The 12,854-nt window shown below is 37.9% G+C and overlaps 1 protein-coding gene across 1 annotated transcript in view; it reads left to right on the plus strand.

The window, feature by feature from the left end:
• The window catches only part of LOC111850807 (integrin alpha-L), a 59,080-nt gene that overhangs the window by 45,018 nt on the left and 1,208 nt on the right, over nucleotides 1-12,854 (plus strand). Inside the window, exons 16-30 of the mRNA XM_023825090.2 lie at nucleotides 138-295; nucleotides 2,072-2,238; nucleotides 3,069-3,182; nucleotides 3,715-3,782; nucleotides 4,408-4,549; nucleotides 4,656-4,754; nucleotides 5,430-5,509; nucleotides 5,621-5,698; nucleotides 5,839-5,917; nucleotides 7,206-7,313; nucleotides 7,685-7,723; nucleotides 10,014-10,133; nucleotides 11,120-11,221; nucleotides 11,306-11,341; nucleotides 11,776-11,886. Of these exons, the coding sequence (XP_023680858.2) occupies nucleotides 138-295; nucleotides 2,072-2,238; nucleotides 3,069-3,182; nucleotides 3,715-3,782; nucleotides 4,408-4,549; nucleotides 4,656-4,754; nucleotides 5,430-5,509; nucleotides 5,621-5,698; nucleotides 5,839-5,917; nucleotides 7,206-7,313; nucleotides 7,685-7,723; nucleotides 10,014-10,133; nucleotides 11,120-11,221; nucleotides 11,306-11,341; nucleotides 11,776-11,886 (1,501 nt within the window). The remainder of the gene's footprint in view (nucleotides 1-137; nucleotides 296-2,071; nucleotides 2,239-3,068; nucleotides 3,183-3,714; nucleotides 3,783-4,407; nucleotides 4,550-4,655; nucleotides 4,755-5,429; nucleotides 5,510-5,620; nucleotides 5,699-5,838; nucleotides 5,918-7,205; nucleotides 7,314-7,684; nucleotides 7,724-10,013; nucleotides 10,134-11,119; nucleotides 11,222-11,305; nucleotides 11,342-11,775; nucleotides 11,887-12,854) is intronic.

Here is a 12,854-nt window from a genome sequence, read left to right on the forward strand (position 1 = left end):
GACATTATATTGTAATTTGATTCAAGATCTGAGGGGTTATATAATGATGATGATGATGATGGCAATAGTTGACGACTATCTCTTTCTTTTTGTGCTACAGTACTTACAACATTCTACTGCTTCTGTTGCCCTTTCAGGTCCAGGCCAGTTCTAAAAGTATCAGCCAACGTCACCTTTAGTCCTCCAAAGATTAGCAGTGATAGATTTGTTTGTTTGACTGAAATGGAGAGCATATCTAATATAGTAAACTTGACTATCTGTTTTAATGTAACTGAGTCCACAGAAAATGCTGCAGGTAAGCACAACAACAGTATGATACAATGTACCACTGAATTTTGGCAGTAGAATTAATGCAGAATTGAATTCATTAAGCTTGCTCACATGACCTGGTATTTCTTCTACTGATGGATGACAGAGTGTCAACTGATTAAGTTCTGATTAAGTACACTGCTCAAAAAAATTAAAGGAACACTTTGAAAACACATCAGATCTCAATGGGAAAAAAATCATGCTGGATATCTATACTGATATGGACTGGGTAATGTGTTAGGAATGAAAGGATGCCACATTGTTTGATGGAAATGAAAATTATCAACCTACAAAGGGCTGAATTCAAAGACACCCCAAAAATCAAAGTGAAAAAATGATGCAGCAGGCTAGTCCTTTTTGCCGAAATTTCATTGCAGCAACTCAAAATCATACTCAGTAGTTGAATGTCGGGCCCTCAAGCCACCCTCATGAAGTCTGTTTCTGATTCTTTGATCAGAGACATTCGCACCAGTGGCCTGCTGGAGGTCATTCTGTAGGGCTCTGGCAGTGCTCATCCTGTTCCTCCTTGCACAAAGTAGCAGATACTGGTCCTGCTGATGGGTTAAGGACCTTCTATGGCCCTGTCCAGCTCTCCTAGAGTAACTACCTGTCGCCTGGAATGTCCTCCATGCCCTTGAGACTGTGCTGGGAGACACAACAAACCTTCTGGCAATGGAATGTATTGATGCACCATCCTGGAGGAGATGGACTACCTGTGCAACCTCTGTAGGGTCCAGGTATCGCCTCATGCTACCAGTAGTGACACTGACTGTAAAAAAAGGCAAAACTCGTGAAAAAACAGTCAGAAAAGATGAAGAGGGAAAAATGTCAGTAGCCCCCACCTGTTAAACCATTCCTGTTTTGGGGGTCGTCTCATTGTTGCCCCTCTAGTGCACCTGTTGTTAATTTCATTAACACCAAAGCAGCTGAAACCGATTAACAACCCCCTCTGCTACTTAACTGACCACGTCAATATCCCAGAAGTTTAATTGACTTGATGCTATACTCTGATTAAAAAGTGTTCCTTTAATTTTTTTGAACAGTGTATATGCTGATGATGTATTTTGTGTTAAGCTTGCTGATCTTGTTGCCTTGTTTAATATTATCTGTATTTCAATACATACAGTACCAGTTAAAACTCCGGACACACCTACTGAAAATCATTTGTTTCTCAACAAGATAAGCACACTTTGGGGTTATGTGTTAAGTATTATATCGTGAACCAGGAAAGGGATGGAGTGCTATGACATATGACCTGGCCCTTACAATCCCCTGACATAAACATTATGAATGGCCTGACATCACTAAGATTGTGGCTAAGAGTGATACTGTAACTCTCCTGTGGTGGGAAGTTCTCCAGGTCCTGATGCAGCATCTAAAATCCATCTCTGCACCTTGTAGCTTCATCCATTTTGATATTTGGTTCATAACCATGAATGTGGTTATGTAACCCTTTCTTGGCTCATTATTGGAAGTTTTCAGCAAAGACATCTAGAACTTTTGTGCTGAGCCAAATCAGAGTTTAGATTTACCAAGCTATTCAGACAGCTGACTTTATTGTCTGATTACTTTCCTCATCATAACACTGAAAGAAACACCACACTTTATTTCCATCCCATTGTATAACTAAATATATCCAGGAGGGGGTAAACATTTTTACACTATAAAATGTTTGTACTGTATGTAATATAGTTCTTCTGGTGAAAGCAAGCAGAACACAATGAATAGTATGAAAATGATGATACCTCTGCTTCACCCTTAGGGGGCGCTTTGCCATGGATGAATGTGTCCTATGAGCTGAATCTGGACAGTACGAGACAAAGAAGCCGAGCCTTTCTGGACCACTTTGATAAATCAGCCAGGAAAGAGCAGAATTACATGAAAATGGAGCTCGGCATACAGTGCAAAACGCATCTTGTTTACATGCCTGTGCGTCAGTAAGCCTAATCAGTGGAGGGGAGGAGAGGGGAGGGCAGGAATAACAGGGCAAAGGGAAACGTGGGGGGGAGGTAGTACAAAGATGGGCAATTAGTATTGATAAAGAAAAAGAATAGGGGAAAAAATCACATTCCATTAATTTGCCTTTGCAGCTTTGCATATAACACTACAGCAACTAATGCTTGTATGAAATATTTAATTTACTTTAATGAAATGATTTATTTTTCACCAGTTTTCATTATATTTATAATATCCACATGAATTATTTAACATTACTATTTAAATTTCATAAAACTTGTATTTATTATGAAGTTTAAAGTGTATTGATTTACATAGCATGCATATTTTTCAAAGAGCTTTATAACTCATGAGCATACAGAGTTCATAATATTATGAGTAACAGACTCAGAAGACTTTCTTGAGGTTGTTCCACTGTTGAGTTGAACTGAAGGTACAAATCAGAGGTTTGATTGTAGTCTGGTGGCAGAACTGAGTTGTGGTGCAAGCTGCCAATATTTGTAGTCCAGGGGAAATGAGAAAATGAAACATGGATATATTTATGCTGTCACAGCACTGGTGACGTAGTTGCAGATCCTGCAGATGTTGTAGAAGCATTTTGAGAGGTCAAAACTCATAAGTCTACTTAGATAAAGGAAAGTAACCTCATGCGTCTATTAAAAAAACAGGCCAATACCTCTCAGAAAAGTGAGACAATGATTTATTTGAACATAGGATTATTATGAAGAATTATGTATTAAGAGAAATCTTGTAAGCTTTAAAAATGCTTTGCTTTTAAATTTGTCCTCACTTGTCTAACTCAGAGCTGTGTGAGGGATACTTTGTCACCCATCTCCATCAAAATGAACTACTCCCAGGCCAGGGATGAAGGGACGGCCGTTCTCGACCCTGAAAGTGTCACTGTGGCTTTACTTGAGGTACCAGTTTTGCTGTGTCTGTGTCCCTGAATATTTACTGCTGTTTCAGTCTCAGTCTGTACGTCACAGTATATGTTGTGTTGGCGTTATATGTGTGTGTGTGTGTGTGTGTGTATATATATTGCTCAAGTGATCTTCATGTTTGGAGTAAAACTATGATGATATGTCTGTTAAAGTATGTCAGCTTAGCCACTTCAAAATCTCTCCTAAAATCACCCCAGTATTTGCAACAACCAACCATACAATACATTACAACCAGTACCCCACCTCCTACAGCTAATCAATTCCTCTTGGACTTCTTAAACATTTCTTTTGACTGCCTGACTTTTAGCACAGTACTGTGTGTGTATTCCCTTGTTTTTATGTATTCACAAGAATTGCTTTCTTTCCTTTGTGTTTTATTGCCTTGAGTTTTACCTCAGGATTACTTATGTTTTTGACATTTGATGTTGTTATTCCATGTATACTATGAGAAAATCTGGCAATTTAAACCAAACCATAATGATGTAGGATCTCTCTGTCTGTACCTCAGATTCCATTTCAGAGCAACTGCCAAAATGCGACATGCATCTCAGATTTGGAGCTGACTTTCAACTTCACGTACGTATCTGCAGGGAGATGATGACAAACTACATGATAGCCCTGAATGGGAATTGAAATTGACCGCTAATGAAGCTGTCCAAAGACAGACTTACCACATACCTTTAAAGAGAACAAGATGTAAGCTGATTAATGTAAAGCAGTTATTCACCACAGATATTAGAATTGAAAATGTACTTGTTTTTGAGAGATCTTGTATTTAAAAGAAATCTTCGGCATCTTTTGAGACCATTGCAAGAGTTGCCTTTATTTAGAACATTCAGCTGGATCATGGCTAATGAATAATAACTGAATTGGACTGGATGGGGAATCATTTTATAAAACCATAAACTAAATTATGTGGCTGCTTTGAAACACTCTTTGCTGTATGTATTTTTCATTTAAAATCATTTGAATGCACAAAAAAATTCAAATGAATGCAAAAAAATCACTTCATCATCTAGGTATTTAAGGGCACTTCATGCTGCCTAGTAACATGAAATAATACATCATATTTTCCTCACATCCTGTTTTATATTTGTAGATTATTTATGGCATTAATCTTAAGTATTTTCATTGATTTTAAATAATACTTTAATGAGTTGAACAATTCAGCTTTTCTGTCTGAATGAGCGCGTCTCCACAGAACTCCTACACTGCTGGTGATCGACCAGGATTATTTCAACCTGACAGTGAGCTTGTACAACAAAGGGGATGACTCCTTCAACACCAGCCTGATCTTTGGCTATCCGCCTGGTCTGTCTTTTTCAAAGATATCCATTATAAAGGTAATTTATACCAGCCTAAGACACAGTGTGCATTTAAAAATCTGTTTTTAATCTAAAATTACATTAGTTTTGTTGACATATCATGAAATATCAATATATTTGACAGGAAACAAGGAAAACTCTCACCAACTGCCGTGGCGTGGATGATATGAATGACAAGACAGAATGCAGTGTGAGCCGTCCTGTCTACGCAAGCAAGACCATGGTATGGACAGTTACTTAGGCACCACGCACCCTGTTCTTCCTGGGGTAGTCCCAGTATGGAATAAGCAGTTGGAAGATGGGTGAATAGAGAATTCAAGCTACCCCTGAGACATCATTTTATTGTTAATATTTTGGAATTGGTATTTTACAGCAAAGTTATAAAATGTAATAAGATATGAAATTTGTTCTTAACAAACTTTTCATGGGTTTTCATGGGTTGTGACAGAGGCTGTTATTTCATTGGTGAAATTTGTTTTTTCATGTTTAGGGCATTTTCAGTTTAAATTCATTTACTAATGGACACATAAGTTTATGTTTTTATGTTATGTTAGGTTTATGATTTATACTTGTTTTGTCTGAAAAATGGAAATGCTGAAATTCAACTTTAATGCTCTATGTGTACGATAGCTGGTATCAACCCCATGTGTATCATAATTTTAATATATGAATTACTGGCATCAGTATAAGACAGTGATAGGAGCTCACTGAGTCATTTAAATAAATATTTACTTTTATTGTTATTTGTCTGTACACTTAGATTTTGATTATTTGGTAATTGTTCGATATAACATTAAATTAACATCTTAAAAGATTATCGAATTATCGATAAAAAATGCAACACTAGCCAAACAGCCATTATTTGTGTCAATGTCTCTTTTTCAATCCTTCCTTTTAGGCTGTTTTTCAAACTATGTTCCGTATCTGTAATAAGTACAACTGGAGTGATAAAATGGAGATGGACATCACACCTTACAGGTATGGACTTTATGCTTTGCAAACATAATCAATGGGCTCTTTCTGTAATTCACTTTTATACCCAGTATATTTCGCAATGGTGTTAAATGTATTTCACTGTTGTTTCTACAGTGACAATGGGAAATCTTCCAATAACACAGTAACAAAAGGTCTCCAAGTTCAGTTTGGTGTTGACTTTGCAGTCAAAATGTAAGTTGGGGACATGCTTTGTTTCATAATGAAAAAATAATAAATAATTGATAATTGATATTATTATTATTGATTTATAACTATACCATGTTTGTGTGTTACTCCAGTTAGATATAACAAATTTATGCTTCTTTCCAAAGTCTTGATGAAGACTCTGTGATGTACCTTAATTTCACTCCAAATGACAAAGAAGGAAAAGATGTGATTCATGTTTTTGAGGTAATATTTTTAATATTCTGTAATGGCATTAGTGTACCATGAAGATCATATAAAGCATCACCATTTGTTATTATAAGAAGTTGCATTGAATGCTGTAACTACAATGAAAAGGTAAAACTACAGATATAACCATATGGACAAAGGTATTGGGGCACCTGGCCATTACACCTACATGAAATTTATGACATCCCATTCTAAATCCATAGGCATCAGTATGGAGCTGGTCCCACCTTTACAGTTATAACAGCTGCCACTCTTCTAGGAGGCTTTCTGCAAGTTTTTGGGGTGTGTTTGTGGGAATTTTTGCCCATTCATCCAAAAGAGTATTTCTGAGGTCAGGCACTGATGTTGGATGTGAAGACCTGGTTCTCAGTCTGCATTCTAGTTCATCCCAAAGTTGATTGATGGGGTTGAGATCAGGGCTCTGTGTGGGTCAGTCAAAATCTTCCACACCAAACTCACCCAACCATGTCTTTATGGACCTTGCTTTGTGTACTGGGGTACAGTCATGCTGGAACAGAAAAGGACCTTCCCTGAACTGTTCCCACAAAGTTGGAAGCACAGAATTTTCCAAAATGTCTTGGTATGCTGAAGCATTAATAGTTCCCTTCACTGGAACTAAGGGGTCTAGTCCAACCACTGAAAAACAACCCAATACCATTATCCCTCCTCCACCAAACATTACAGTTGGCACAATGCAGTCAAGTACATAACATTCTCCTGACACCCGGCAAACTCGTCAATCAGACTGCTTCATGGAGAAGAATGATTTGTCACTCCACAGAACACATTTCCACTGCTCCAGAGTCCAGTGGCAGCATGCTTACCCCACTCCATCTGACACTTGGCATTGCGCTTGGTGATGTGAGGCTTGCATGCAGCAGCTCTGCCATGGAAACCCATTTTGTGACACTCCTGGTGCATGGTTTTTGTGCATGGGGTTAATGCCAGTGGATGCTTGGAACTCTGCAGTTATTGAATCAACAGTGTGTTGGCGACTTTTACGCACTGTGCTCCTCCACACTCATTGACTCATTTATGTGGTCTGCCACTTTATGGCTGACTTTCTATTGCTTCTAAAAGCTTCCACTTAGCATTTTTACATTTATCTGTAGCAGTGTATCTGAACATAAACACCTGAATTCATTCATTAAGAGCTGTCTCCCAGTACTTTTGTCCATATAGTGTAAATATTGCATAGATGCTCAACTTAATTTGTTTGATAGTCATGAAGGTCCAAAACAATCTTGAAAACTGTAATGATCTCACATCTCACTTAATCCTGTAGGTGAAGAACTTGGGTTCTATACCTTTACCAGTCAATGTTACCTTCTGCTTTGCAAGTGAAGCGAAACACGATTTTGTGACGGACATCCATCCCATCATTTCCTCCCAGGTAACATTACAGAGTAATATTGCAATATTATGTATGTGGGCATCTTCCAGATTGATCCTGAATGTAGTATAACCTCTATCTATCCTCTCTCTTTGTCTTTACACCTCACCATATGGTGTAAAAGTCACTTTGGATAAAAGCATCAGATAAATGAGTAAATGTAATGTAAAAGGTAATTCCACCAGGCATCAGTTCAGTGTAGATTGAGTTCATGAGGGGATTGTGTAGCAAGGTATGTCACACAGAATGAGGATGCTGGTATTTAGCATCCATGCATCTTTACAGAATTAAATATTTAGTGTGGTTTTAAATACTGGGTATGTGAATGAGATCTGTAAAAAGATTTTACCATAAAGTTTTTCTTTCACCAGGCAAGATGTGGAACTATTGAAGACTCAAACACAACACAAGTGGGTATTTCTTTGTTAACAATTTCCATTATTTAAATATCCTTCATATGTTTCACTTTCTATGTACTGAACAAGATTTTACTGGACATTACAGATCTGCAATATATTTCTATTACACTTTGTTTCCAGAAGTGTGAACACGTTTGAAAAATCTCAGATGCTATATTAATCACAGCAGGGCTATCAGGAGCATCCGGAGATTTCCAGTGGGCTAGTGGTGTCTCCGGGTCTGTCCAGCTGCTGCACACACCCTTTCAAATTCTCATAAAGAAATGCTCATGCGTGTAGCAAATCAATGAAAAGTGGTATAAGACAGTATCTCTCAGAAAAAAGCTGACAGCCCCTCCTATAATGGTACAAACCTGCTTTGTTGTGAACACTTAGACATTTAGAATCATCCATCCACCCATTTTCTACTGCTTATCTGGGGTCAGGTCACAGGGTCAGCAGTCTAAGCTGGGATGCCTTGACCTCTCTCTCACCAGCTACCTCCTCCACTGGGGAAATACCAAGGCGTTCCCAGGGCAGCCGAGAGATATAATCTCTCCAGCGTGTCCTGGGTCTGCACTGGGGCCTCCTTTTAGTTGGACAAACCCAAAACACCTCCCCAGGGAGCCATCCAGGAGGCATTATAGATAAATGCCCAAACCACCGCAAGTGGCTCCGTTCGATGCAGAGGAGCAGCGGCTTTACTTGGAAACCCTCCCGTATGTCTGAGCTCCTCACCCTATCTCTAAGGCTGAGCTCAGACATCCTGTAGAGCAGGGGTCTCCAACTCCGGTCCTGGAGAGCTACTATCCAGTAGGTTTTCTGTCCCACTTGGCTTCTGATGAACCACACCTGCTCCTGGCATTTACCTGAGAACAGGTGTGGCTCATCAGAAGCCAGGTAGGATAGAAAACCTACTGGACGGTAGCTCTCCAGGACTGGAGTTGGAGACCCCTGCTGTAGAGGAAACGCATTTCTGCCTCTTGTATCCATGATCTCTTTCTTTTGGTGACTACCCAGAGCTAATGACCATAGGTGAGGGTAGGAATGTAGATCGACTGGTAAACTGAAAGCTTTGAAAGGTGTTTGGACACTGATGAGGTCTTTAAATCAGCGACCAGTGGCTTGCTAAGGAGGCTACTCCTACTTTAAGTAGGTCTAACCTTTGTTTGATATTCTTAAACTTTCAGGCAGCACAATACCATTTACTATCATTTTAGTAGTAGAGTACATTTTCTGTTGATTTAGAAATTGTGTAATTGCACATAGTTGCACAAGTGTCCTTTAACAGTTTGCTACTAATAAATATCTTCCATCTGATGTAGTATTTCATCTGCTGTTTTATTAATTAGAGTAAATGTTCAGCTTATGTATGAGTGTCTTTTCTTATGTTGGCACTAGTCATAGAAGCTATTGGGGTTAATGGCTTCACTTAGGCACACAATGGTGAAACTATTCTACAGACACTGGGATTGGAACCAGCGACCTTCCAGTCAGAGGCACAGCATCCTAACCTGACCAGCCACACCCCTACTGCCACGCAATTTAAATATAATCAGTATTCAAATATTATTATTATGGATCAAACCAAAATCACGACAGGACATTCCATTCCCAGTATGGTATACTGGAAAGCATGGGGCAGCCTGCATTATAATCAACAAACGCTCAAGTAGGGAGAAAAAAACCTCTAGGGGTCCAAGGTCAACTGGCTGTCCAGTCACCCTTGGGCATACTAACATTATAGAATAGAATTATAGAAAAGATGGCTGTAGAAAGCAAACCTTCAATACAGCATCCACATGCGATTTGAATGAGAGGCTTGTATCTAAGATGACGCCAAGGTTAAGGGCTGAGCTGCTGAGGGAAAAGTTCGGCCCCTTGGAGTGGAGTGAGGAGATTATAGCATTCCTATCCACAAATTTGCCAGCAAACAACAGAACCTTAGATTGCTGAGTATTTAATGTTTAAAAAGTTTTCAGTCATCCAGGTCTTTACATCATTAAGATATTTCTAGCAGGGAAGATATTTTAAGCACTGACTTATTGAAAAAGGTGTCATCCTATGACAGTACCATGCTTGAATTCACCCATTCTTTCACAAATTTGAAAACTGAATTGCATGGCTGGGTGTTTGATTTTGTGGCAATGGGTCTAAATGAAACACCTGAATTCAATGATTAGGAGGTATGTCCCAATACTTCTGTCCATATAATGTACATTTCAGTGTTTTGGTTACCATATGTCTTTTTTCATGTATGTACATAGGTCAGCTTGACATGTTTCACTCCTGTCTATTACAGGCTTGCAAGGGCCCTTGTAAGACAGCCCAATGTGAAATCTCCAGTCTTGTGAGAACTTCGCCTGTCCGGTTTACACTGACTGCAACAGTGAAATTTTCCAATCCAAAGAAATACCAGGGGGTAAGATGCAGAAAGACAAGAACACCTACAGAGTGTCTTATGACATGCATTGCTTTGATGACTACAATTTTAAATTATAATTGCATTGTGTAAAGCCATGTGGTTTAGTGGTTGTCTCATGTTTGTGACTTCATGGATGTTAATGAACATCACATTCATTCTCTGGGATAGTCCTTCGCCCCAGTGATTTTAAGCTTCAATGACTTGTTTTTAATTCTAAGAGACATTCACATTTCCACTTTGAAAGGCCTGTGAAAATTACTGCCAGTGTCTTTACCTGTTTGTTTGAGATCAGTGTGCCAGTTTTCAGACATTGATGAAAGCATTCAGCATTCAGAGTCCTTCTGGATCAAATGATACTGTAGTATTTGGAAGACCATCACCATTTTTCTTTAATAAGTATATATCATCAAAGCTCCTTTTAGCTATTTTTTTACTGAAATCTAATTCATTTTGTTTTAAACTTATTCAGCAATCACACAAAACAGACAGTAATAAATACTTTTACATTGCATGGCATATATGATTGTGTATTTTAGCTAGACTGCTATAAGAGAATACACTTGTTTGTTACTGCCAACAATGGTACCGTTTTGGCCCAAATCTTAGACGACCTTGATTATAGGACAACCCACATATTTCCAGCAACTATTTTTTCGAAAAAAAAATTTGGAGTACATTGGGAAAAGTTTGCCTCAGAACATTACACGGGGGGTGCACTGAATCGGTTATAACCACTAATATTGCTAAAATTACATACATTTTGTTTGAAGTGCACGACCACTTTAGCCAAGAGGTGGAATTTATTGTTGAATATATATAATGACATTTAAATTTTAGTCCTCAAATACAAGACTACCCCAGTTTTTTAGATAGAGAAAAAACAGTCAAGCCAAAATGATAATTGGGAAATTAATGCCTTTATTCATCTCAGAACCTTAAGCTTCAGTTTCATCAATAAAAGAACCAATTTTTTTTCTCCTCAGGAACTAAATTTTAATGAAAAACGTTTTGACGTGAAGTTTGTAAGCAAAGCAAAACTCAGCTATAATAATCAGCGATACATTCAAATTTCAAGCAACTCAAGGGTAAGTTTTATTCAGAAAGTTTGTCTGTAAAGAAAATAAGGGAAAAAATGTGATGAGAGTGCTAAAAACTGTCTTTCTTAACAGAGCCAAGAAAACACCATAAAATTCCATGAAGCAGAGGTATATTAATACTATTACTATTATCATTACTGCTATTATTGTTATTATTATTATTGCTGTTGTTGTTGTCATCATCATGTCGTCACGTCTGCTGTAGATCCAATAGCAACTAAGACAGATAAATAGTAGACATTTGTTTTGCTTTCTATTGCTGAACCATTGGATAATCGAAAATCATGGTTTTAAAACATTTAATGCATTTATATCTGGAGGAATATGTCTGCTAAGCCATTTTTATGACTAAAATGGCAGGACAGATTGTGAGCAAACCAGAGGGTAAGAAAGCAGATTGTGCAATGAGCCACATCCCCCAAATCAGCTGTGCGCATTGACAGCGGTGCACATTAAGCTGCTCATATCAAATCCCTTTCTATTATAGTGTTAAGCAGAGTGTTTTCAGCTGCAGTATCATTGACCACTTTTTGACATTTAAGGTGATTTGCCAAGCAGAGATGATCATTCCTCCCAATAAAGCTTTTATTGTTGGGGTGGGAGCCGGAGGAGGATTTATTCTTCTTATTGCAATTGTTCTCATCCTGTATAAGGTAAGCATATATTTTTCCATTCATCTAACCACTTATCCTGGTCAGGGCCATGGAGGGGGGTACAAGGATGGGTAACATCTTGCATGATCAGCATGCCAGTCCATCATACTGTAAGTCACACACAGTCACCATGTTTTTCAGCTATAATACAAGTACCAATGTCCCTTTCTGTTACTCACTGATGCCACTTAGGGCTGGATGATTTCAATGAAAATATCACATCATCAACACACACACAAGCACCTTGTTTTGTCCAAAAAACATGAAAAATGAAACAAGAAAAAAGCGATATACAGATGATCCACAAAATAATTAACGTTAAACCATGCTGATGGAAGGTCTCTTATTTTCAATACACAAGAATTATTATTTGACATTTTCTCTCCCTCTGTGGTGGGTTGTTGCAGAGTGCTGTTGTTGACAATGGTAACACGTTACTTATTATATAGTATTATAATATTACTTATGTATTAATTAACCACAAATTAAGTTTTAGTCACAATCTGATCTCATGTTAATTCCTTATTAATGAATCATGACACATGCTTTATCTCAAGCAGCTGCTATATTTGTTACAATGTTAGTTCTGTAAACCTTTGTGAACTACACTAAGGAACTAACAACTGAAGGAAGAAGTAATGAATAACAAATGAAATACTGATCTCATGTTTGTTCATCATTAATGAATCGAGACATCTTTTATAAGTAGCAGCTATATATATTCATGATTTGTTCATAATTTGTACTTCAATAGTAACTGGGTTATTACTAAGTATTTGTGCCCCATCAAGTTAAGTGTTACCTTGGCAATTTATTAATGCTCTTTCTTATGTTTAGATCATTGATATTTATTTAGTTTGTGTTGCATGAACTTTTTTTAATGACTCAAAAAATATTTGCTGGATCGGTAACACTTTTTATGAAGCCCTGTTTTATAATGCGATACAGACACCTTCATAATGCATTGT

This window comes from Paramormyrops kingsleyae, chromosome 20 (genome assembly GCF_048594095.1).
Source record: "Paramormyrops kingsleyae isolate MSU_618 chromosome 20, PKINGS_0.4, whole genome shotgun sequence".
NCBI classification, from domain to species: domain Eukaryota; kingdom Metazoa; phylum Chordata; class Actinopteri; order Osteoglossiformes; family Mormyridae; genus Paramormyrops; species Paramormyrops kingsleyae.